The following is a 27798-nucleotide window of genomic DNA, read 5'->3' as shown; positions in this document are numbered from 1 at the left end:
GTGACAAGATAATTCCTGACCCACCTTCAAGAATTTTGATTTTGAATTTGATAAGAATTCCCACTGTAACCTTAAAGAAAAACTGTAGTATTTCTCCAGTTTTTATCAGTGGATTGTGAACCAACTTTAAGATTCTCATTGTCACTGACATACTTGGCAACTCCTCAAATAGGTCCTCTACCCCAATCTTGGCTTAGGTAACCTCTGGAGGTATACAACAGTTATAATGTTGTAATATGATGCAGAAAAGGAAATATTCCTTGGTTATCTTTCAGGAAATCCTAAGCATGGGCACAGTGCAAGATGATCACTGAAAAACAAGGCAAGGGTAAACAAAAAATACCATGTCACAAAATGTGACCATCACTCCTTTCCTTCACAGTTTTGACTCAAAAGCTGTTCACCACAAAGAAGCACAACGACAATAAGCTACTAATCATATACCAGTTCTGAGTCCAACACCATACATGTCCCCTCTCTGTAACTACCATATAGATCCTGTGTTCTCAAGACTTCTGTCAAGGCTTTAAAACATTATAACAATGCTGATAATAGTTCTTTTTTTTAACTCCCTCTTCTCAAATAAAAATCTAACATTTAAAACAGGTATATATCTATGTAATAGGCTTTATTACATGACAATATTTATCTTAATGGTTCAAAACTGTTAATTAACGATGGCTTAAAAGAATAAGTGGAGAGTTCTTCATGTCACAACAGTGTTAAGAAGAGGGTAGATATTAAACTTTAAGAATCAATCCCTTGAGAAGAATGCATTTCCCTAACTCTCTCCTACACATAAAACTCATTTGATGGTTCCTCTTTGACTTCAAGGAGAGAAAACATCCAGTATCCTTTGAATTTCCTCACCTGGCTCATGATTTTTTATGTGTTCTTAATTTTTGGTTTGGTTTAATCTCTTCAGGACTTTGCTATACTGTGTTGCTTCTGTCTATGTATCTTCCACCTTCCCTTTCTGTATAGATGTTAGATCTGTCCAGAAATCGCTAAACAAGAAGATCACGTTTGTTTCTTTCACTGAACTCCTCTCTGCATAATTGCTAATTGTACCTGCTACCATTTCTTCCTTGCTTGCTGCATGTGAAAACTATACAAAATTAACTCCACTTTGACTGTCTTTCTTTTATTTGACTACTTCCTGTTCACTCTACAAACCCAAGCAGTTTGTCTATCCACCATGACAACAATAGTCAACAAATAAAACAATTCATCCTAAGTTCACAGATTATCCCTTAACTTCCATAACAAATAACCATTTTATAGTACTTATGTTTCTTGGCTTCTTGGAGGAATCTTTTTTGTTTGTTTGTTTTGTTTTTCGAGCTAGAGTCTCACTCTAGCCCAGGCTGACCTGGAATTTACCATGTAGTCTCAGGGTAGCCTCTAAGTCAAGGAGATCCTCCTACCTCTGCCCCCTGAGTGCTGGAATTAAAGGTGTGTGCCACCACGCCCTGCTTTCTTGGAGGAATCTTAATTCCAAATCCTTCCTCTAAAAATCCTTTGCTTCATTTCCATTAAATACTTTTTACTAGTATTCTACTCATGTATAGAATCTTTGTTTTTTTCATTTTATTCCTAGGATTCTACTTTCAATACCGTTTCTATCCCTTAAATGTTGTTATTCTCTAGGAGCTTCTCTTTGTCCCATTCCTACCTCTGTCAACTAACTCGATAATGGTAATAGTATCTATATTCACAGCTTTCATATGCCACCAGCATCTCTGCTTTGTTCTGTCTTACTAGCTCCAGATTTATATACCTGATATCTTTTCCCTGGTACCTCACAGCTCAAATGCAGCAACTTAAAAAAGCAGCCTTCTTACCTGCTGAACTACTTGATAATCTTGCTACCATCTTCTCAAGTCAAAAATACTGATTCTCACTACTTTCTGGCTCATAGCACATCTAATTAAACAGCCAATGTCATCAGTTCAACCTCCTTATTCTGTCTTAAATAATTCTTGCAGTAAGCTTCCTTTAACAACTACAAAGGCTTATTAATCTTCCTATGCCCTCCCCTATCCACTACCCACACTGTCAAACATCATCTGTTTAAGCTATAAGTCTACCCTGGCCATGCTATGGCTTAAAACCTTGTAATGACTTCTCTGGAGTTATAACTTGGCCTGAAATATAAAGTATTTGTTAACTTTTCCCCTACTCCTTTTCTCAGATACAATGCACTCATGTTACCACTTGTCTATGATGACCTGTGCTACTGGGCTAGGAATTCCTTGAAGGTAGGGGTGGTGTTTTCTTCCCTTTTTGCACTTGATTAAGATAATGAATAGCACACAGGGAGTCCTTATTAAATGTTTGTTAATCATATGTCTGAACACACATGTTCAAAGGTAGAAATATAAACAAAATCCACTGAGATTCTAAAATTGCATTTTACAAATTGTACTGTTGCAGACAGTTTAAAAATTAGTTGTGTAGATGACCTAAGTCTCTGTAAGTCTTACCAAACTTGAAAGGTACCCAAGGACCTCAATTCCAAACCTCCTTATTACTTCTGAACAAAGCAGTACCATTATGGCCTCATTAGCTACCAGTCCACACAGCTGACTCTATCCCAAAGCAGCATCTGGACTTATTCTGTTTTCATCAAGAACTTTGATTTTCTAGAGGTTGATTTCCTTTAAGTTATTCCCATTTTAATTCACACTTCTTGAACTTTTCTTTCATTCATTTTATTTCTTCAGTTTAGTTGTATTAAATACACACACACACACACACACACACACACACACACACACACACACACACACATATGTATATACCACAGCTAAATTTCAATAAATACCAAGCACCTGTTGGCAATTCAACCAGACCTTTTCCCTTTTCCTTCCTAATCTCTTCTTAGTCACCTCTAATCTCTACCCCTAAACAAGAAAGGTCAGAGGCAGTCACTGTAAAATCAATAGTTGGAGACACTGTTTGATCATTATCAGAGCTACTAAGACAGAATACCACTAGAAAAATAACCCAGCAATGCTATACTTTCTGCCTAAGGCAGTTTGCTAACCCATGGCTACTAACCACCAGGAAAATGATGGCCTTTTAAAGGAACACCCAAACCACTGAATAGTTGCCACTAAACTGAGGGTGTTTTCAGGTAGTCAGTAAGAGGGCCCAAAGAGGGAGTGAAAAAGAACGGTCACTGTATCTGCCTGCTTCAGTGTGACAGAAGTTCATCTGATCCTGTGTATCCAATCAGCTCTCTCTCAGCTCCATACTCAGTGGATGCTAACCTCTTCCACCTCCCTCCCTCAACCAAGACAAATAGTTCTCTCACAGGCTCACCTGAGCCTAAGGCCCACCACAAAAAGATTATAGATACATCCTTACCATGTGGGCCCAGCCCCTTTTTGGCTGTTTACCTCTCCTGAACCTTCGGGTGCCTGCTCTGGTAAACCCCCTTCTTCTCAGCCCTGCCTGGCTAAAATACGGGATGGGCTCCCTAATCCCTCCTCCTTGTCATGTGGCAGGAGCTGTCTTCACTTTCTTCTCTTTCGTTCTATTAATCTAACAAAGTCTAAGTCTTACCCTCTGGTCTATAGATTTAATTACTTTAATTCATGAAACAAGGATCCAGGGATATCCTAAATTTATTGGTACATTGGCATATGGGTGTATTGGCAAGGTTCCCCAACACTCCATTTACAAAACAAAATTGGAAATGGAAAACAACAGCTTTGCTGCCAGTGGTATTTATTAATGGGAACGAGAGGTGGGCATATCTTTTGACATTCTGATGAAGACTTCAGGAGATGTCTGGCTGAACAACAAGGCCCTGGGAAGCTTGAAGGGAATATTTCTCACTGTAACAAGAGTTGGGTGGGAAAGGGCTTCCTAAGGACAGGAAGCCTCACAAGCTAAAGATGGCATCTGTTTTTGAAGACTTTCTCAGAAACTTGCAACTGCCCCAAATACACCCTAGGTAGGTGTTTTACTTGTAAAATAAATTTAGATTCTTTAAACATCAACTATTAATCTGTCAGTTCAGGAATGTAACCAACAAGTATTTTCCAGGAAGATAAAGTACATACATATTCAGCTACCTTGTAGGGCTCCCCAAAAAGATCAAAGCCTGAAGAAAACAGATCGTCTTCTTGCTGAACTTCTTGATTCCTTCGTTCCCATTCCCTTTTCTTAAGTGCACTACGGTCTTGTTCATAGTGACTGACATGAAAAGGAAAAGACAAACAAAGAAAAAGATTAATTAGCCATGAGTGAATTTAGATTTCCCTTGTTATCTATAAGGAGGAAAAATAATGCAAGTCAATGCTATCCAAGTCAACTCCACACAGACCACAAAGAACCTTTACTTCCGGGTTTAAGAGTCTCATCAGTTCTTAAGACTAAAGAAGAAAACAGATACTTGATTACTTGAAATTGTAGCTATGACCATGAATGTGTACAGAATTCTCTTCCCTTGTCTTGGTGTGAATATTACAAGCAATTGCCTACTCCCCAAATGCCACCCAGTGTGCAGAGAATTAAAGTTACATTTTGTTGTTAACTGGCTAAAGCTTAGGATCCATAGATAACACAAGTCCCGGGGGAAAGGGATTATTAAAGTATGGATCTTTAGATAAACTGGAATTCTGCTCTAAGCCTATACCTTGTTTTAATGAAATCACGCAGAAATTTAAGGACATTAAGCCATCTTTTGTGGAGGTATACACAAATATAAATAGCTTAAGTACCCACACTCCTTTTTGTTTGGCTGTGGTTGTTTTTTCTCTTTCGAATTTGTGCTTCACAAGTAATTGGAAGTCCTCTGGGGAATCTCTTTATAAAGAATAGAGTCTGGCTGAAAACACAACCAACAGACTCACAATAAAAGAAAGGATGTATCAAAAGCTTTGAATGACCTCAATGAAAATATGTTTTATATAAACTACGTTTTCTAGACTCACAAACTTTGGACTATCCTGTTTGAGGATTAAAACCATTGCATACATTTCAGATCTGTTCTGAAACCTTGGTTGTTAGAGAATGAAGTACTTCCTTATTTTGAACATTGATTTCTCTGCCACATAAGACCTTATATTAAATAATCTGTAAGCCTTATAGAACAAAAATATCTTGGGAAGTAAATGGCTCAGGAAATCAAGAGTTTGCCTCAGAAGTATGAGTACCTAAGTGTGGATTCCCCAAACCTCCACATAAAAAGCTTAATGCTGGGCTGGAGAAATGGCTTAGTGGTTAAGCGCTTGTCTGTGAAGCCTAAGGACCCTGGTTCAAGGCTTAATTCCCCAGTACCTATGTAAACCAGATGCACAAGGTGGCACATGCATCTGAAGTTTGTTTGCAGTGGCTGGAGGTCCTGATGTGCAACCATTCTCTCTCTCTCTCTCTCTCCCTCCCTCCCTCCCTCCCTCCCTCTTTCTCTCTCTGTCTATCTGTTGCTCTCAAGTAAGTAAATAAAAATAAGCCAAAAAAATTAAAAGAGCCTAATGATGTGGAACTAACATCTGTAATTCCAAAGCATCTGGGGTGAAAAGGAAGCTTGCAACAAGGAGAATCACCAAGAAACACATTGGCCAGGAAGCCTAGACTGCACAGTGGCCAAAGCAGTGGAGCATGGGAGACCACCACCCAGTATGGTCCTCTGACCTCCACATGTGAGCACATACTCATGCACATGAACACACAAGCACACACGAAAATATCAAGCACATACATGCATTAAAATATGTAGTTAAAAATTAAAATAAAATATGTAGTTAAAGATGTTCCCAATTTGGTTTTAACTTTTTTAATGTTTATTATTATTATTATTAACAAGATGTTTTGTATGAATACATCATGTGGTTTTAACTTTATATAATGTTCCAAGTAGAAAATTCCACAGCTGAGAGATGATAATCAAAACATAAGCATACAACATATACTGTGTAAAATTCACATTATGTGCATAAGGGTTACATGCAACATAAGTGAATTTAATGTTTAGACTTGGGTCCCAGACACAAGATATCTATATATATAAGAAAATATTACAAAATAAGAGATAAAATGAACTCTAAATTTGTCCCAAAGATTTCAAATAAGGGATATTCAACCTGCAATATATTGTATATTTCCCCCCGGGTTTTCCCACCACTTTTATTAACCGTATTCAAAGTGAGTGTATATATTGCAACTGTTGGGTTTTCTTTTTACTCATGTTAATATTAATATTTAAGACTTCATTAGAAAATTGACAGTGAATAAACATAACAGAAAAAAGGATTTTCAGGAGATTTACAAATGTTAAAGTTAAGGGCTAAAGAGATGGCTTAGCGGTTAAGGCGCCTGCCTGCAAAGCCCGAGGACCACAGTTCGATCCCCTAGGACCCATGTTAACCAAATGCACAAGGGGGCGCACGCGTCTGGAGTTCATTTACAGGGCTGGAGGCCCTGGAACACCCATTCTCTCTCTTTCTCTCTGCCTGCCTATCTCTGTATCTCTCTCTCCCTCCCCCAAATAAATAAATAAAAATAAAATATTTTTTTAAAATGTGTTTCTAAAAAGCATAGCTAATAATTTTGAATACATCACAAGCCTTAATGCCTACCATTGGTAGACTAATTTGCTCATGGGTACCATAACTTTCATTTACAACAGAAGAGTATACAGAATGAGCTATCTATACAAATTAATATACAAGGAGTATATGATAGCACTACACTTAATCATACTTCCCAGTAGAAATCTATGCACTGTCAAATTCAAAATGCCTTTGATTGATGGCCACATTTTCTGTAAAAAAACAAAACAAAAAACAAAAAACAGTATTTATCTCTCCATTGTAAAGTAGTGTCAATATTTATGCACTGCTTAAATATACAGTCCACTTCCAAATTATAAACAATACCAGGACCTATAAGAATGTGCTGAATTGCTCATGAGTATGTCAAGCAAATATTATTCCTGTATGAGAAAACATAAAACAACAACAACAACAACAACAACAAAAGCAAACTCCTTGCAAGGCCCAGTGCTTACATCTGGGCCCTGTATGGCCAAGAAAGTTGCCAAGTCCAGCTTACTTATTGTCAGATGTTCATCACAAGTACACTTAATAGAATTGCCTTTCACTGCCTCTTGCAGGCTGAGAGAGACCTTAACCTTACCTAGTTGCTACGTGCCCAGTATTAAACAGGCACACTAACATCTTCAGTCTTTTAAGTGAGCCACGATATTGTACGTCAATATCACATATCATCCATGGGAAACCCAATTCCATCCTGTCGTCAAAATGTAGGAAAGACAAGGTGAGGTGGTAAAGCAATGACTTCAAGCAATATTTAGCAGGGTGGAGACAGGAAGGTCTGCTGCAAAGAAGGGCACTTAATTTCTTTGCCTTCAATAACATATGATTTTTAACACAACAAGGAGCCAAGTCTCCGGTTTCCTGGTCAATGTGAGCATGTCAGTTACCTAGCTATCTGTTCATTTCACGTACCTGACAGCTCAGAGTGACAGCCCCATAGATCACACTTAATTCTCCTATGAAGAGAACTAAAAGTGCCTTGGTCCCTTGGCTTCACAAGCTACCTTCCTTCTCCTGTGAGGAAAAGACCTCATTAAAAACCCAAAGGAGAAAATGGAAAGGGGGAAGAGAAGGAAACCTGCTTTAAACTCTGCGACAACCCTTCCAGCGTCCTGCAGCAGAACAAGGGCCCTGGAGCGGCTTTTGCCCTGGCTTTCATTTTTCAGGAGGCTGCAGGCTGCATTTTGTATCAGTTCATTAGCTACCAAATTCCAGATGCAAATTTGAAGAGCAGATTGAGTGTGCACAGGGGTGTTATGGTGTTATCTGCTGCAAACAAAACTGCCTGCTGCATTTTTTAACACATCTAGCAAAGAGAAGTTCATTCTCATGTATCTGGTGAGAAGGAAGTTACTCTTCTTAAGAGTCCTACTCTTTGTGGAAGGCAACCAGACAGGTCCAACTTTTTTCTTTTCTTCTCTGTTTTGCTCACGATGGCATTGCATTGAAAGCTTCACATGGTGAGGTCTAATGAGGAATGAAGTACATGGTGATGAGGCTGTCAGTGTATAACATCACCAATTTCTGACTGAAACCAACATTATTAATTGGAAGCACCAACTAATTAAAACCACAGCTATGTATTTAGCCTCTTGCTACACCTACTGGAGTTCATAATTTTGAGGAGATCAATTAAAGTTCTTAAGATTCAGACAGGTTGTGTTTGAACCTGTGAGCCCCACAGAGGCTACAGGGAAAACCATGCTTTCCCTGATGACTTGATGTGTGTTTCTACTCCTGAGCTTCTTTGTCCAAAGTGAAAAATGAAGGGTGCTGACACACTAAGAAAGCTCAAGCTAAAAACCTAAATTAATCCTAATATGGTTGGTGTGGACAATCTGTACATTCAAGAGCATTGCCTTTCACTTCCCCTTGCAGGCTGAGATAGACCTTAACCCAATGAGGTTGCTGCATGCCCCATGTTTGTGTTGAATGCCAGTGAAGAATGAAACAGTCATAGGAAAATTAAACAAGGCAATGAGGACAGGAGAGAATGGCCTTATCAGCATGGAAAGTCATTATCTTTTTGAGAAGTTCAACTGATTATCTCAGCTCAAGGACTCACCCCTCTTAGCAAGATAGGATTTTTTTTTCCAACTTTTCCCTGCCAGATATAATGACATTTATCCCATGAATATGATTTTAAAAACACTGAAAATCAAATGTGCTGTCCTCTTATTTCCTCCTATGCTTCAGAATTGTTGTCCCACTCATGTCCATATTAGCCTATTGAAAAAGAAGTTTTAGCTAGTGCTTGTGTGAAGGACTTTGATACAAAGTAGACGGTGAAAGGTTTCTCTCTGTCATGAAGTTTCTAAATTAGCAGTGATCTCATCCACATTTGTGATTCTCCAGCAATAGAGACAGTTCCCTCATTTATACAGAAGGAAAATAAAATGAGGGGAGCTACTTCCAGCCCCCATAAAGTAAGTGGCAAACAAGACTTGACCTAAATTTCTTCTATCTTAAAGTTTAAGTAATTTCTTCTCCTTGTCTTCTTCTCTTAGAGACTCTCCTAACCTTAAACCTGATCTTTTATGTAGATAACTCTCATTTTGCACATTAGAAGTCCCAGGTCCATTTCATTTGTGGAACTATAAAACCCAGGGCACATGTAGATTCACTGAGATCTAGAAAGTTCAATTATGCCATATTCATTAGCTCACAGTGGTAGCTCACTTGACCGACGATGCACACATGTCTTTTAGAACAGAGTGTTAAGGTAGAAAGACACTTTAGCAATCATCTAGTTGGGGTGTCCTCATTTTACAGATGAGAAAATTTAACTAAAAAAGGCAATGGACCTCTCAACAAGGATTCGGGCAGAGTTCAGAGGCTGGATCTCAGGTACTCCTGATCCAATCCCAAACTAGCTCTTTTCCCCACACTCAATATTTCCACTGATAACCTTTCTTTAAGATCGCATTTTATTAGAAAGTGTCAGTAGGGGAAACTTTAGGATTTTAATTTGGATTTGAGTATAGAAAAAAAAAGCATTCATTATCTTATTTCAAAATGTCCAGACCCTTAAAAGATTATAAAAGTTAACCACCTCTGGGCAGTGGCTAGGTAGGGAAGAGATTAAAACCAGTGTTAAGTCCACTTGTTGGTTTGAATGGTTTTGGAATCATAGTCCTTGTTTACTGTATTTGGCTATTCTATAAAAGTATTTAGATAAACATTTTAATAAAATACTATCTTACATGACAAGTTTGATTTTAAATACTGCTAACTAATACAGGATTGACTGTGTTCTAGCACAACTTCATTAGGCACCTCTATTTTAACATCATGGTACAATTCCAGAAGTAGATACTTGGTCTTACCAAGAAACACACACAAAAGCTGTAACTCACTCTTTATGGCACTTCTGAATGAATTTTTGCCCTCTATAAATAAGTTTGTGAATTTTTATCCTCCATCCATGCAGTTCCTTTTCAATATAACGTCCTAGTTTGACTTTAACAAATATCTAATTTCTAGTTTATTTAAAAATTTCTCCTAGCAAATAATTTGAAACCCATTTCAGTTTATATGCCTATCTTCTCTGCCATATGCAACTGAATGTGAAGTGCAGAACACAAATCAACAAAGCTGAAGCTAGCCATAATTATTTCACATGCACCAGGGACAAACATGAGAACATTGGAAGTGGAGGTATGGAAAACAAGGTGATCAGATCATCAGGCCTAAAAAATGACATTCCAAAAATCACTGGCTTCATGCAGAAACCTGTGTACAAGCACACTTTTTGGCACATGGATTCTCTCCTCACAAATACTGGCAATTAGGAAAATTAAGATGGAACTGGAAAGGAGAGTCAAAATATACAGCAGTTCTTCTAGGTAGCTAATACATGACCATGTGCCCATTCTGATTTATTTTAGGGGTCAATAATGAAAGATTTATTTTAAGATAAGGTAGAAACAGGAAACAAGAAAAGCAGAAAAGCTCTCAGGGTGAGTTGAGAACCTCACCCTGGGAGCTGGATGGGTCTGGAAGAAAACTGGAAATCTGACACTGCTTTCTTTTGAACTTAGGGACATGTTCTTTGCTTTCCTTAAATCTGAATTTTGCATAGCAATGTTGACGCCAATGCTACCAGAACTCCCCATGGAAATATTTACTATCTCAATGTAGGGTTACCTTCTGAAAATGGGAGCAAAGTCTCAATTCATCCAAAAAACCTACCAACTTAGCACCCTCCAGGATGAAAAGAAGACCTTACAAGAGCCACCTACCAGCTTCATTTCTCTCATTTCTACCTGTTCTCATATAGCCATCTCTTTCCTAGTCCTTCCTCTATTTTTATCATATCATCTTTATAACAATATAACTTACCTATTCTAAAATTTTGCTCATTGAGTGTGAAGTGCAATGACATATATATTAACTAAATTTTACAATCATGATAATATTTTCAGACAATTTTCCATCCACCAAATAAACCCTTTAGAAATCAAACTACTCTAGAAACCTCTATCCTGATGCCCTCAAAACATGACAGGTGATTGCCAAGGCCCTTGGTTTCCCACCAGGAATAGATGGTAAGACCCTGTTGCTGAAACTCCCTATACTTGGGCTGCAAGGTCACTGAGAAATACTGCTGGAGCTGAGCTCGCAACTCCTCCATGTAGATAAGCTGACAGAAAGTTAAAAAATGCCATGTTGCATGCAGTTCAATGGGAGACAGAGAAATCACCAGTGAAGATACCCAAGCCTTATATTTGGCCAGCCAGGCCAAATGAGCCAACAGTGCAATAGTGGCACATGTGTTATGGGGGAAACCAACAGCCTTCTATTTGACTAGAGGCCTACTCCATGGAGGGAATACATCCTCAATACTGAAAACCAACAACAAGGGTAATCATGAGCCCTAGGGGTGTAACTTCTGCTGCTGTCTGGCTAAAAGTATATACTATGCTCACCAAACTGCTCAGTAAGCAATTCTCTTAATGATCATACACATATATTAATGCAACTCACACTTTTGGTTACAGAACCTTCCCTTTCCAGATGGCAGTGACCTAGGGATGACTGAAAGGCATCATGGTGCTGAGAAGAAGTGACAGAGGAGTGCTCAGTACTAAAACCTCGCCATCACACCTTCCAAGGCTCAGGGTCCATTGAGGAAGAAGTGGCAGAAAGAATGTAAGAGCCAAAGGAAGGGCAGGACTCCTGACAATGTACTCCTCCAGATACAAAATGGCCTGGATACCGATGAACTTACAGTGTCTAACACTACCTACATCAGACCATCATGATAGGAAGAAAAGATGATGACATCAAAATAAAAGAGAGACTGATTGAGAAGGGGAGATATGATAGAGAGTGGAATTTCTAAGGGGAAAATGGGGGGAGGGAGAGAATCACCATGGAATATTCTTTACAATTATGGAAGTTGTCAACAAAAAATAAAAATAAAAATAAAAATTGAAAAAATTATGATATTTTACATAGAAACATTAAGTGATCAATAAATGAATTAGTCCACAGATTAATAATGACTTGAGTTTCCACATAATGAAATTTTATTTAAATATTTGGTGTTTATGTATGTGTGTAACTACAATACATATACCCCATGATTGTGCATGCTGGGAACATAGAAGACAGTCACGTGTCCTCTTATGACTCACCTGGATCAGCTGTCTGTCAGTGAGCCCCAGTAATTCTCTGAATTTTGCCCACACCCCACCATTTGCCACAGACTACAGTACAGATGTGTGTGGCCATGCCCAGCTATTTTTATGTAGGTTCTAGGGAACTGAACTTGGTTGTTTTCAGTCAAAAGGCCCTGATGCTTAAGCAGCAAGCATGCTTAATTATTGAGCTATCTTCCAAGCCGTACTTATTTATTTATTCATTTTTCAGACACACATATATATCCCAGGTTTGTCTTGAACACTTATATAGCCAAGGATGGCCTTGAACTTGTGTTACTCCTGCCTCTACCTCCCTAGTGCTCGGATTAAAGGCATGTGACATCAGGCCATTTTATGCCACACTGGGGATTGAATCCAGAGTGTCATGAATGCTAGAGAAGCAATCTACCAAGTGAGATACATCTCTATCTAAATATTTGTAAATATATTTTCTGTAATCTGGGAAGATATTTTATAAATTCTCAGGCCAATATCACAGATTAATTACATTACATTTCTCCAGGATGTGTTTTAAGTATTCCAGATAAAATTATTTCTGATGTTTTCCCATGCAACTATCACTCATAAATACAATTCTTTAATTTCACTCATTTGGTTTTGTCTAAATCTGCTATGAACTTAACCTGAAAGGATCACTTAGTTCTGTACTAACTGGGAGGCAAATAAAGACCAGACACCTTCGGTGAGCTGATGGATTCCATTATGCAGAAATCCACATTGCTGATAGATAGGGGGAGAAATGCCTTGAGGGTGAAAACAGTCATTACAAGCATTGACTTAGCATGCCGCATAACAACGACAATAACAGGAACTGAATCCAGAGGCCACCTTCTGAGACAAGAGAAGATGCTGATTTTCCTCACAAGAAAAGAAGAGCCTATGCAGAAGTGCATCCACATGTTTGAGCTCTGCACACACAGTGGACACAGTACAATTGATCCAGGGATATGTCTCAACCCTGAACTCCCTGCAGAATATCTTGGCCTATAAAAAGGCTCCTGGAGTATGGTATAGATTCTTCACTGAATAGCAAGCCCAGGTGAACACTCAAATGGATATTGATCATCAACATTATTGTAGGAGTGCAATGACACTCCATTATTGGAGGATTTCATTTTAATAGAAATGCCTTTTTTTCCTACAAAATGGCCATGGTCATAGCACTCAAAGGCTGTCATTTGCTCACAGTAGTAATCTGCATATCGACAACTTTCCAGAAACTTGTTAAAATGTATTCCAGAGGCAGTTCTCAAAGCAAAAGTAAATTATATTGCCTATACACATTTTAATAATTGGGTAAATTATAGGGTTCAATATCCCTCACTGCTTTTTAGGAGTAACTGATTCCCTAAAATATTAGTTTTCTTTTCTTGTAGACAACTCAAAATGGATCACATTTCACTTTAACGTCTGACTTTCTGACTTCTCCTTCAACATCATCAAACATTGTCTCTCATATTCCATACGCACACATCTGACTCCTACAAGAGGACTCAATTTCACATGTAAATTGTGAAGGAACTCTGGGTTTACATTCTGATCTAAAATTTTCTTAAATTACCTGTTTGGTTTCCACTTTTGTAGCAAATCACTTAAAACTTAATTTACCTCTGACCAATTTTTTTCAAAAATTATTTATCCATTCATTTATTTTTTTATTTATGAGAGAGAGAGAGTGAGAGAGTGGACACTCTAGAGCCTCTAGCTACCACAAATGAACTCCAGGCACACGTACCACCTTGTGCATCTGGCTTTACATGGGTATTGGGGAATCAAACCCAGGTCCTTGGCCTTTGCAGGCAAGCACCATAAGTAACCACTGAGCCATCTCTCCATCACCCTCTGATCCATAGTTTTAAAAATATTTATTCATTTTTGGATACACACACACACACACACACACACACACACACACAGAGAGAGAGAGAGAGAGAGAGAGAGAGAGAGAGAGAGAGAGAGAGAGAGAGAGAATTGGTATGTCAGAGACTTGCCACAAACTCCAGATGCGTGTGCCACCCTGTACATCTGACTTTATGTGTGTACTTGGAAATCAAACCTGTGTTGTCAGGCTTTACAAATAAGCATCTTTAACTGTTGAGCTCTCTCCTTCACCCCTAACCCACTTTTTAATGAGATTTCACATAGTTTGGGAGGTAGTTCAGTGGGTTAAGTATTTGCCTTGCAATCATGAAGACCTCTTTGATCCCCAGCACCCACATAGAATTCCAGGCATGGTGGTGCATGCCTGTAATCCAGTGTGAGGCAGGTAAAGACATATAAAATTGCTTGCTTTGCAAGCATGATGACATGGGCTTTATCCTCAGTACCCATGTAAAACACCAGCTAGGATGGCACATGTCTGAAATCCCAGTGCTTAGGAATTGGTGGCAGAGGACCTCTGGAGTTCATTGACCAGACAGTCTAACCTCCTTGGTGTGTGCCAGGCCAATCAGAGAGTCTGTTCCTCAAAAGGTGGACAGTGTCTGTTGGAATGATACCCAAGGTGTTCCTCTGGCCTTCACATGCTTTTTTACACATATGTGTGTCCACACACTATGACAATGTATACGTGCAAACTACATTCACATACAATGAGATTTTGCTAATGCAGTAACGGCCAACTGACCTATCAGTAACAAAATCCAAAGCCTCATAAGAAACGCCTTCTTCTGAGCATGACCAAGGCATGAGAAGTTAAACAATTACATGGCTTGGGAAATTACCAAAGTCTTTCCTGAGGATCTGTACAGACTTTAAATGGATGGCAAAAACCAAAATTATGATAGTGATAATACATAAGCAGAGGGAGAATAAATGCATTTATTTACATATTGTGGTTTTTTAAAAGGCTCATTAATATAAATATGACATAAAATAAAAACCATGAATAATGATGTTCCCTTTTCATTGTTTGTGTCTATTATACACGTATATGTGTGCATGACAGAGAGAGAAAGAGTGAGCCAGAGAGATGGACAAGAAGTTAGTGAGAACCAGAGCACTCATATGGAGGTCAGAGGACAACATGGGGTGTCAGTCCTCACCTTTCACCTTGACACAGTCTCTCTTTGTTAACAACTGCCTTCACAAAGATAGCTGGACCATAAGCTTTTGGGAGATTCTCTTTTCTCTGTCTCCCATCTTGTCAGAGGAGAGCTGGATTATAGTTCTATACTCACACTATAGTGTCTGGGATCAAAACTCAGGTATTAGTGCTTGCTTAAATGCCAAGTACTTTTATCCACTGAGCCATCACCCTAGCACATCATTTTTGTTTCTGCTCTTGTCATCATCCACCCTGTTCCCCACTGCTAATCAGAGGTAACAGCTTATTATTTTCTTGTTTCTTCATGTTTTCCCTGTATTTCTGCATGCCCTCTTTAGTGCCAGCTGGAAGTTATCTCATTTATAATTCTCTCTAAATTAATCAGAGTTGACAGTAACACTGAGTTTTATTTAAAGAGCCACTAGATCCAAATCTTGATTTACTTCAAGGGAATGCAAGCATGTTTTTTCATAATCAGAACTGGTTGCATGGAAGCAGTGACAAGCGTGAATTCTTGTGATAGCTCTAATGCACTTTGTGGCTTGTCTGACTTCTAGCTGGGGCAAGGCTCAGTTTGGTCAATCCATGGCGAAGGTCTTGAGTCAGTGTTAGCCTCATGTCTACTCTTTTTTTTTAAATTTTTTATTTATTTATTTGAGAGTGACAGACACAGAGAGAAGGACAGATAGAGGGAGAGAGAAAGAGAATGGGCGCGCCAGGGCTTCCAGCCTCTGCAAACGAACTCCAGACGCGTGTGCCCCCTTGTGCATCTGGCTAACGTGGGACCTGGGGAACCAAGCCTCGAACCGGGGTCCTTAGGCTTCACAGGCAAGCGTTTAACCGCTAAGCCATCTCTCCAGCCCGCCTCATGTCTACTCTTGTCATCCTCCCCAAGATTCCTCTTTCCTTGCCTTTGTGTGGCCTTTTCTAGCCAATTTTCCCGTGAAGTATCTCAAGACTGGGTTGGCCCTCTGCCCTTGTCCTACCCCTGTGTGCCCTGGCTTCATCCCATGTACTAAGTCCCAAATACTGTATCATTTGCATCTGCAGCCAACATACACAGAACCACTCTTTCAAATTAGGAAAAGGCTACCTGAATTACTTCCTCTCTATGCTCATTAACTATTGGGAATTTTTTTCCCAAGTTATATTCTTAGTATAAATCTTTAAGCTTCCTCATAAATAACACTTTTAAAAGGTGTTTTCTTTTCATTTAACTATAAGTAAGGAAATTTCAATAAGTATTTAATTTAAAACAATATTTTCTCAGAAATAGTTTTCTTAATTACTTTTAAACTAAGGAAATTAATGCCCTTAAGGAGCAGAGCAGTTTATAATTGACAGTTTTAAACTGACTGTTTTCATGTCTCACCAAACCCTTTGATCCACATGCACTTACCAAATTTACCCAAGCAAATTCTACCTCCTAGAGACATAAACTTTGACCTATATCTCTTTCCATGCATGACACTAGGACAGCAGGAAAGAACACCAGGAACAACCTGTTTCCCTGATCTCTGCAAGTTGTCATGGCCCTAGGCTTGTTTTCTCACACAGAACTAGAGATGTGACTGTCCTCTGGGTGACATTTCCCATCTTGCCCTGCTGAGGTTCCTCACTAAAACCAGGCTAATCAGTTGGTTTGCATCACCTCCATATTCTAATGTTCCAACCCCAAGGGTCTCAGAAGGGAGTCCTATTTGGAAAAAGGATGGTTAGTTACAAATGTTAAGTAGTTCGTAAGAGGTCATCCTAGAGCAGTGACTGATATCATTCTCAAATGTACAAACATCTCCATGCAGTGACACACCTCTGTAATTCCAGCATTGGGTTGGTAGAGGCAGAAGGATCATGTGTTCAAGGCCATTCGTGGCTGAATTAAGAATTTAAGGTTTGTCTGGGATGCATGAGAATGTGCCTTAATAAACAAGTGAAATAAATAAAATAAAAAGTAAAATGAAGAAGCACGAAAATGGAGATATACAGGGAGATGGCCATTTAAACTGAAGGCCGAGGTCAGGGTGATGCGTCTACTACCCAAGTAATACCTGACATGGCGCATACACGCTGCAACTATAGTGGAATACACACACACACACACCCTTATATTCATCAAAGGTAATTGAACCAACCTGCTAATCTCATGCTTTTAGACTTCCAGCTTCTTGAAATGTCTTTTGCTTAAAGGCTCCAAGTTCGTGATGCTGTATTAGTACCACACTAGCAGTAAACATATTCCCTGGCCACTGTTTTGAACAGCTCTCAATGAAAACATTAGGCTTCATCACTGTGCACATAGATAATCTAGTGTGTGAACTTTTACATTCTATAGTGCATGTTTTCCATTTTTTTTTTCTCCTTCTGTTTCAACACAAGTCTCCTTCGGCTTTCCAAATCCTTCTCTCCTTTTCATTCTCTGTGAGTGTTAAATGAAACTGTCAGTAGGAAGGAATAATGCATTTTTGCTTCCCATTTATCTTGAAGCATACCAAGCTCAGTGTTTCATTCTCAGTAAATACTTTTTTGAGTGAATGAATGAACAAATGACAGGCAAACATATTTTCTGCCCAAGTTCACTGACAAAAGCTGACAGATATTCATTAATATACAATTAATGTATGCAATCAAAATAATTACGATGCAGAGCAATATCTGAAAAAATATCATACAAACATTTCTGAATTCTTGAGGTGGGCAGCAAAAGCAGGAAGTTGTTTGCAGTTAAGCCTTGAGGAATAGAAGTAGTCACATTCTGCACATGGCTAGTTCAAATACAAATGAACCAAATGGCAGTAAAGAAAACCTCATGGGGCACAATGGAAAGTGAACAAGAGGTTTTACATGCAGCAAAAATTAGTCCCACAGATTGTTCATGGTATGTTTGGTGATATAACTCTAATGCCTGGAGTGAAAAACTCCAACTTTTGCCTTAGGAAGAAGGTGGAAAATAAGAATTTGGTCTTTGCAAATGCTTGCATTCATGAAAAAAAGAAAAAGAAAAACCTCTAATTTCACTCAAGATGAGGGGACCATCCTTGCAGAAAGAAATGGACAACTGAGATAAGTACATGAATGGTGGGCTCATAAAGAATAGATAAAGAATAGATGAGCTTTTCAAAGGGAAGCGTTTATTGTTTCCTGCATTACAGCACATTGTCTCTCGATATGATTAGTTATCAGTCTCAGTTATCCAAAACTGATATGAAATAAAGCGTTTACGCAGTTATGCTTCATTGATGTCAGCTAGGGGAGCATGAAAATCTCCATGAAGGTGGGTAATTGATGTGTAAATCAGAGCTCAATCACTCTGTAATAGAAATGGTCCCAGTGAAAATATGCTTGTTGAACATAATCACATAGAAGCCAAAGGGAAGGAAGGAGGAATGGGGAGAGGAAGATGGAAGGCTTATTTATTAAAAATTATAATAACTCGCAATTTGTACAATTTCTTTCTTAATAGAGGGATGCTGTAAGAAATGCTTACAAGCAGGTTGTAAGCAATACATTTCAATATTTTTCTTGTATTCTGAAGAATTGTTTCTGTTTTACTGAAGTGCGAGGAGATCCTGTTGACATATTTGAAGCACAAATTAAAACTATATATTCAGTTTTTAAAACATGACTCATGCAGATGATACTGGTGAGAGTGATCTGTTTCCTTTCTAGATGGCTTCCTATTTTTATTACTATCCTTCTGTCACTTTAAATTTGTGCTCTAAAGAGCACTGAATGTGAATGGACAATGACTTGAAATTTAATACTTTAATGTTTCATATTTTAAACAAATATATAGCACTATTATCACTGTGGGAAAAAAAGTACTTCCTTCTTCTACCAATATTATAAACATTCCCATTAGGTGGAAGGATAGTGTTTGGTGGCAGAATTTTCTTTTTGTCTATTGTCCTCATTGATAAGAAAGCAGGGTCATTAATATTCCCTTCTTGAGGAGCTCTTGGTGGCTAATGGTACGTGGGGTGGAGGAGACATTTTCTTTATTGGTATCACAACTGGTAAGTTGTTCATACTCTAGTAAATAAACCCTACCCATGCTCATACAAGCAACCTTAATTAGACTCTGAGTCACAAAAAAAAGACATCAAAGAAGAAGAGGGTCTAGTTGAAAAGAAGGCCCTTCCACAGGTGGGCGAGAGGAATAAGCGAAGGCAACTGTGATTCAGGCACAGAACATGCATGAATAAAAACTTTCAATAAAGAAAATGAATTTTTAAAAGTCTCTATACCAAACGCTACCACAATACTTTTAGTAGCCACAATTCCTTTCAATTAACAGGAAAAGGGATGCAATTGCCATTTTCTCTCTTTCTGATTTAATATAAGAACAAGCTCCATCCTATGCTTCATAGATTTATCCAGCAGTACATAAGCCATTCTTCAATCTTGGAATTCACATATACACATCATTACATACATGCTAAGCATGTCATTTGTGGCAGTACAGAAGTAATATTGTTGGTGTAAATATGTTCTGCAGGAGAGACGAATGGTTTCTGCTTACCTAAGACCACCAGCTCAGCCTTGTATTCAAGCGTGTACATTGGCATTAGTGTTTTCTAACGGGGTTTTAATTCATGTGTGGCCACCTTGACATTTATCCCCATATCAAGCAGGGTAGCAGCAGGTACTTAAGTAGAGTGTGAGGGAGTCCAGAAGTGGAAGTTTATTGAGGAGCACTTTGTCTTACCTGTAACAGCTTATTTGTTTATAAAGGTGAGTGAATTGCATTTAATCACTTTTATTAGAACATAAGTGAGTGGATTAATCAGAGGTTTAATGGGATTTTAAATGTTTGCTTCTATTTTGAAAAGCAATGATAGTCTTCTTACACTTTCCCGTCACTAAAATTGTGCTTATTATGCAAATATGATTTTATAGGAAACTGATGACAATCCTGAAAATAAAGGACAAACCCTCTGATCTCCCCTTTTACAGATGAAGAAACTGAGACCCAGAAAGCTTATAGGGCTCATTATCACTCAGTGTGGTACTTTGAAGCAGGTGACCCCATAAATTCATGTACTTTTGAATTCTTTGTCCCCAACTGATGGCAATTTTGGAGGCAGAACCTTGCTATGGAGGTATGTTGCTGGAGGTAGACTTGAAGATTATTAGCCCCTACCTGGCCAGTTTTAGCTTACTCTCCTTCTGCTCTCGTCCACCTTGCAAGGCATAGGTGACATCCAACCACGCTTTCCCTACCATCATGAAGCTTCCCATTGAGACTGTAAGCTAAAAGAAATATAAAATTGACAACTTTCTTCCCATCAGCTGTTTTGTACTAGCAATGAGAAAGAAACTGCAACAGTTGGGTAATGAGGTGCAAAAGCAAAATAAGAAGGCAAGGCACCTGTGTCCAGATGCAGTCTCCTCTTCTACCATACCACCCAGTACTCTAATTGCAAAAATATTTCTAAGGGAGACTTTTTCCCTCTCTTTCTTTTGTTCCTTTGTATAAAATTTTTATTTTTAATAGATCCAGTTTGCAGGAAATCATAAAAATGTGGGCTGGAGAAATGGCTCAGTATTTAAGGTGCTTGCCTGCAAAACCTAATGACACAAGTTCAATTCCCCAGTACTCATGTAAAGCCAGATTCACAAAGTGACGCCAATATCTGGAGTCCCTTTGCAGCAGGTGGATGCCCCGGTGCACCCATTCTCTCTATCTGTCTCTCTTCTATCTCTTTCTGTTTGCAAACATATCAATAAAATTATTTTTAAAAGAATAAAAAGCATAAAAGTTACACAAAGTTTTCATAACCACCAGCATTGTTCTCATTTCCCCATTATTAATGAAGCAACAAGGATACATTATTGTTATTCATAAAGCCCATACTTTATTCATATTTCCTTTCTTTCCTCTTCCTAATGTCTTTGTTCCATTCTTAGATCCTACCAAATTACACATTACATTTTAATACACGTGTCTTCTAGTGGATCATCATTATTAACTGACTAGCAGACAGATAGCTCACAATTGCCCTATAATGTCACACAATGAACTGGAAAGGCACGCGCATCATGGATTTTTGAACCATTTTGCTTTCTGGTGCTGGTAATTAAACATAGGTCCTTCCAAATTCTAGGTAAGCCCTCTACCACTGAGCAATATCCCAAACCCTGCGTGGACTTTTGGGAGAAAGACATTATAAGGTAGAAAACCCTCAGAGAGTTACATATTGTGTGACGTTAGGTAAGTCCATGTACTACTTCTCTTATAGCTCACATATTCACCCCTAACTCACAACCTTCCAAACAAACTACTACTCAAAGAAGAATGTAAACTTACCTATGTGGCTGATATTTGCTGTGAACATTGAGTTTGTGCTTACAGAACTAACTTAAGAGTAGAGTTGTACTTAATAAGCCAGCTACAGCTTAAACAATGTTGGCTCTGAGCTCTGCCTCTGAGCAATAAAAATTCTATGTCTTGGGATTCACTCTAATGGTATAAAGTACATGGTGCTTTTTAATAATGTCTCCCTTTCTGTCCTCTGTCACTTCAATTCCATTTTCACTTAGGCCTTGGACACATATGCCTGTGTTTATTTTCATGTCTGCTCTATTGTCTAATTGGTGAAGTGTTGATCAATAATTCGTGAGGTGTTTAGCTCTGTTTGTGTAATATGTTTAATATGCTTCTAACCCATTGCACCATATGGAGGCATTGCACTGTATATTATAAGCATATTAATGCTAAGACTCAATTGAGTATCACTGGTGCATAGTAAACTAGAAAACAAAATTATGCTAAGTAGTTGCTAAACATCATGCTCTGTAATATTTTTAAAGACCATCACAAACTGGTGAGTATGAACACATGAATATCCAAAGATTTGCAGTATTATTCTAGGCATAATGAAAAAAAAATCCTTTTAGAAGATGAAGGCATTTTGCAGACACAGAAACTAAATAGAATAGGTAATTGAGTAGGACAAATTACAATAACTGTCTTTAAATGGAAACTTTATGCAATTGTAAAGTTCTTGAGGCTTGTTTTTCCCAAGGTGCTTATAGTAACAGTGAACAATCTTGATTCACAGAGTAGGGTTTTTCTTCCCCTCTCTACCTGTTTCACATGTATTTCACAAATTACTTTTAGAACTCCTGTTTGCTGATAATTTCTTGGATAATTGCCAGCTGATCTCCTTTTTAAATGAAACTGTGCCTTTTAATATAAAGCAGTAATTGATTAACACATTGTACACTATTCAAGCTAGTTCAATCATCAGCCTACAAGGATGGACCATTTTATCACAGTAACCCATCACTCATGCTCTTCTAGATGCATTCATTTGCTGATGGGCACCCCTACATAGAAAAGCACACAGACACACTCGATGGCACATGACATTCTTGTTCCTTGTCACGTAATGCACACAACAACCATAATGTAGTCAAATAAACAAGTTACATTGATTGGGTTAGTTTCAATTGTTAATTATAGATTGAGCCAGAACTGAATGCTAAAGCATTCCATGTATCAGATACCCATTGATCCATAACGTTTGACATATCCAAATAATACTGGAAGTCTAATAGAATTTATTGTGACACACAGCACTGATTGGTTAGCAGGATTATACTCAATAAATGATAGTGCTGTCATTGAATCCGCCTATAATTGCTTCCATTCATGCTCCAAGGCAGACTGGAAAGAAAGGGTATGATCTACTTCAAGCTTCAGCTGTTTAAAATTCCAGTGTGTCTCTAAGACAATGGATATTGAGGATGATGCTGATGCATTTACTGTGTCACAATGCATTAATATTAATATATTTATATACGAACACATATATACTCATATATTTCATTATGTAGAGTTCATGCAAATCTATATACAAAAGCCATAGTAAAAAATACTGGAGAGGTTGCACTAACCCTCACCAAGCTGCAGAATCCTTAGGCACAGTGAGTCTTCTACTATTATTCCCCCTACCTCAATGAACGTCGAATCATCATGCTGTTTTTCATTGCCCTCTGAGTGGTTGCACCATGAGGAAAATAACCAGAAAAATCATACCCTAGATGATAGTTCCTGCAGTGACCAAGCATCAGTGGCTGATGGCCCTAGGTACCTCAATGAGGAACACTTACATGACTCTCTACTTTCCATCCCTGAAGACATCTGTGCCTCTTTCACCACTCTACAACACATTGAAGGTCCTCTCCAATCTCACTAATTCTACTTTGGTCAAACTTTTTACCTGCCATTTTCCCAAATACATGATTGTGTTCCTTGAGACAGCCACTATATCAATTTCCTAGGGTTCCCAAAACAAATCTACTACTTTCAGTCAGAAATATGAAATGGTTCTCACTGACCTAAAAGCAAAATATTGATAGAGTTCCATTCATCCTAAAGGCTCCAGGAGAAAAATCTATATTCTTGCCTTTTACAACTTCTAGAGGATCTCCCTCTCTCACTTAAAGCTAGCATCCTAACACTTTCAAGATTCAGATTTGGGGGGCTGGACAGATTTCTCAATGGTTAAAGACACTTCCCTGAAAAGTTTGATGGCCTGGGTTTGATTCCCCAGTACCCATGTAAAACCAGATGCACAAAGGGCCACATGTGTGTGGACTTTGCAGCAGCAGGAGTCATTGGCAGCCCATTTTCCATCTCTCTAATAGATAAATAGAATGTGTAAAAGGGTTTCCTATTCTCTCTTTTTCTTTTTTCTCCTTCTGCCCTCTCTTAATCCTCATCTCTCTCTCCCTGCTTCCTAAGTCTCTCTCACCTTCTCTTTCCCTCATTTCTGCTTCTAACCTTCTTCTCTCATGTTGGCCTCTTTGTGTCTGTTTCGTTAAGACCCTTATGAATAGACTGGGACTTTCCATATTGTCCAGGATAATCATCTCAACTCAAGCTTTTCTTTTCTTTCCTTTTTTTTGAGGCAAGCTTAACTGACTGCTTTTTTTTTTATAATATGAGAGTGACATAGATGATAGATAGATGGATGGATGGATAGATAGATAGATAGATAGATAGATAGAGATAGAGAGATAGATAGATAGATAGATAGATAGATAGATAGATAGATAGATAGATAGATAGATGGATGGATGGATGGGAGAGATATGAAACGTACTATTTACTCAGTAAACTAAAGAAAAATAACCACCCAAAACTGACCCTTAGACTATGTATTCCATTCATATGCAAGCAGCTTAAGAGACTGACATAAGACATTTAAATTACCTCAAATAACTAGATGCTCAAATGCTCAAGATAAGTGAGACTACACTTGCCCTCTTCCACTTCCATGGAGCAAAACAAGCAAATATGGATTTATCATGTTTTAGATGAAACTGGTGGCTACTCATTTATAAAACCATACACATTATCCCATCAATTTTATTAATTAATAAGGTGGTTCAGTGCTTTTACAACAATAAAGATGACAATATATCTTCCAACAGAAGCAGATAATTCCTGAAAGGCACTATACTCATACAAAAACTAGGAGTACGAAAATAGAAAATTCAGTATGAAAACAAACATCAATGAAAGGATTTTTCAGACAAAAGCCATTATTTTTTTCCATCATAGGGAAGTTCATGTATAGTTGGAAGTAGGCTTTACAATGTCATCCAGCTGGTCAGTCACATGACTTGGACCAGAGTCCAGGTCTCCTTATACTTCATTTAGCATTTCTCCCTACTGAAACCTACCAAGGGCTCTCAGCTCACTATTTCACGAGATCAAATGAAGGCAGAAAGAGTTAGTGGATAGGGCATTTTTATACTCCTGTGGGTCTTTCACATGAGTTTGAACATATACAATGAGTTTAGGGAAGTTTCATTTAAAATGCTCATGAATTGCTAAAAGCTAAACAGGACTTAGTATCTACAAGCAATCCACTCAATGTAAAAAGGCTGTCATATTCCAGACTGTGTTGGATTAGTTTGGGAAAGAAAGAACTTGGAAATCCTCCAAGGAAAGCCCATGGTTTGGCACAAATCCGAGAACGTTATTAAATAAAGAACGATGTGGAAACTAAATGGTCATGTGATTGACAATACTTGCCTTGTAACTGGATGTCTCCATGTAATCTTTTAGACACAAACCAAGACTATTAAACCAATGATATGATTATAATGCCCATGAGGTTTGTGTATGCACACATACAAATGTGCATCAGTAATTTATATTAGAGAACCTCAGAGTAGAAAAGGCCACATGACACATATTGTTAAATGGTTCTCCATTCAATATAAAAAAAATTCTTACAAGTGGTAATATATATTCTAGCATGCTCACTACCTCACAAATTGCTTCAATGATCCCTTTGTGCACAGCTAGTACTGGGGAAAATGTGTCATTATATTGAATCAAACTCCATATAGTCCATAATACTGAGGTTTGGGAGTACTAATGTATACTTGTTGCTATTTTTTTCATAACACCCCTAGAACTCTGACTTGAAGGGTTAAGGGTGTTTTGTGTTGTTATTATGTCACTTTGCCTTTTTAAATTTTTTTAATATTTTTTGTTCATTTTTATTTATTTATTTGAGAGCAACAGACACAGAGAGAAAGACAGATAGAGGGAGAGAGAGAGAATGGGCGTGCCAGGGCTTCCAGCCACTGCAAACGAACTCCCGACACGTGCGCCCCATTGTGCATCTGGCTAACGTGGGGCCTGGGGAATCTCGAGCCTCAAACCTGGGTCCTTAGGCTTCACAGGCAAGCACTTAACCACTAAGCCATCTCTCCAGCCCTTTTTTTCTTATTTTTTAACAAAGATTGTAGTCTTATATCCTCTCTCCTAGGTCCCACTTTCCCTGAGGGCTCTCCTCAGTGAGATGATTGGTGTTCAATGTTAAATAATTAAGGAATAGAAAGGAGTTAAAATATTATCTACTTGCACTTCTCCCTTCAAATGACTCTTGGCTATGTTTATTATTGTCAAGTCGACAAGCTCTAGAATCACATAAGAGGTTAATCTGTGGGCATGACTATGAGAGAGTTTCTAGGTTAGGCTAATTGAGGTAAAAATACCCTTTGTAACTGTGGGTAATACATCCCATAGGCCAGGGTCTGAAAGTTAAAGACAAGATGAACCTGAGCTGAACATCAGCATTCTTCACCCTCTCCTTCCTGACCATGGATGCAATGTGGCCAGTTACCTCATGCTCCTACCACCATGCCCTTTCTCATCATAGTGGACTGTATCCTCTTTAATTGTAAATTGAAATAAATTATTCCTTCCTTAAATTGCTTTGGCCAGATATTGTGTTGCAGCAACCACAAAAGTAACTAAGATACTCGTAAATGTCATTTCTGACATCATTACCAAGAAACTTAGGGATCTTAAATGCAGGGGTTTCTCCATTACTTATTTATGTATCTGCAAAGAGATCCACCTCAGGGAAGTGCATGTTGGTTTCTATTTTGGGGTGCTAAAGCCCATTGGAATGGAATTGAACTTGTGGGCTTTGTGCATGGAAAGTGACTAGGAATTAAAACTTGTCAGCATCAAGATGTGGAGTCACTGGTATCAAGAGTAACAAAAAATAAGTAAATCTGGGAAGTTATGAAGGAAGTGTTCTTACATACGTTTGTATGACAGGAAAAACACTTGTGGATCCACAAGTTTTCACAAAGGCCACTTCTACCTCCTATAAAAAGTTCCTCATGATTTTGGCCAAGAAATATTGCTTCGAGATATTTAATGAAATCATTCTCATTTATTCTTTGTAAATAACTTCTTGCCTTTGAATATATACGCTGTACTCTCAATACAATGCTATTTCTCTTTGGAGAGCTTCTCTCTGCTAATTTTAGTGCATATACATTCTACCAAATAATGGGTTTCATTTTGACATTTCACACACATATATAAGGTAATTTGAGCTTATTTACTACCCCATTATTCACACTTACACCATATTTCCCCTCCCACTGATCCCATTTCTATTCCATAATAGTTAACTTTCTCTTTTTAAAATATTCAAATTATGAGAGAAAAAATGTATGATAAAACTTGTCTTTCTGAGTGCCTTCTTTTGCTTAACATGATATTCTCTGGCTCCATCAATGTCGCTCTCTCTCTCTCTCTCTCTCTCTCTCTCTCTCTCTCTCTCTCTCTCTCTCTCTCTCCTCTCCTCTCCTTCAGGAGTGATAGTTTCCTTCACAGATCCATCACTAGCTCAGAGACTGTAAGCAAATCACATAATTATTTTGGGCATCAATTTCTTCACATATAAAGCATTGCATTTGAGGGGTACATTTTCTAGAGTACAAAGCAAAAGCAATCTTACATGCCAATACTCGATGATTATATTCTTGGTTTGTTTTTTTTTTTTTTTTTTTTTCAATTTCCTCTACCTTCTACCCCTGAGAAAGCCCAACCCCTAGCATGTTCAGGTCTGGTCACTGAAAGTTCTGCTAACTTCACTGTTGTCCAAGCTAGTGGATGGTGTGAAGCCCATGTTAGCTTTTCCTTAGGTATCTAATGGTGAAACCTGGGGTAAACCAGTTTGCAATATGTATG

General features: G+C 38.2%; 1 protein-coding gene across 6 annotated transcripts in view; it reads right to left on the bottom strand.

The window, feature by feature from the left end:
* The window catches only part of Aff2 (AF4/FMR2 family member 2), a 551228-nt gene that overhangs the window by 373646 nt on the left and 149784 nt on the right, over nucleotides 1-27798 (bottom strand). For 2 of the 6 annotated variants that reach the window (XM_045140221.1, XM_004668938.2), the window contains exon 2: nucleotides 4074-4206. The exons of 1 other annotated variant lie outside the window; for it this stretch is intronic. In XM_045140221.1, the coding sequence (XP_044996156.1) occupies nucleotides 4074-4206 (133 nt within the window). Of the gene's footprint in view, nucleotides 1-4073; nucleotides 4207-17413; nucleotides 17433-27798 lie in introns of those variants that run through there. 3 more of the 6 variants (XM_045140222.1, XM_004668939.2, XM_045140223.1) reach the window with 2 other exon arrangements.

Source organism: Jaculus jaculus, chromosome X, assembly GCF_020740685.1.
Source record: "Jaculus jaculus isolate mJacJac1 chromosome X, mJacJac1.mat.Y.cur, whole genome shotgun sequence".
NCBI lineage: Eukaryota > Metazoa > Chordata > Mammalia > Rodentia > Dipodidae > Jaculus > Jaculus jaculus.
Note: the sequence above shows the minus strand (reverse complement) of the source record. Positions and strands in the feature narration are given on the sequence as shown.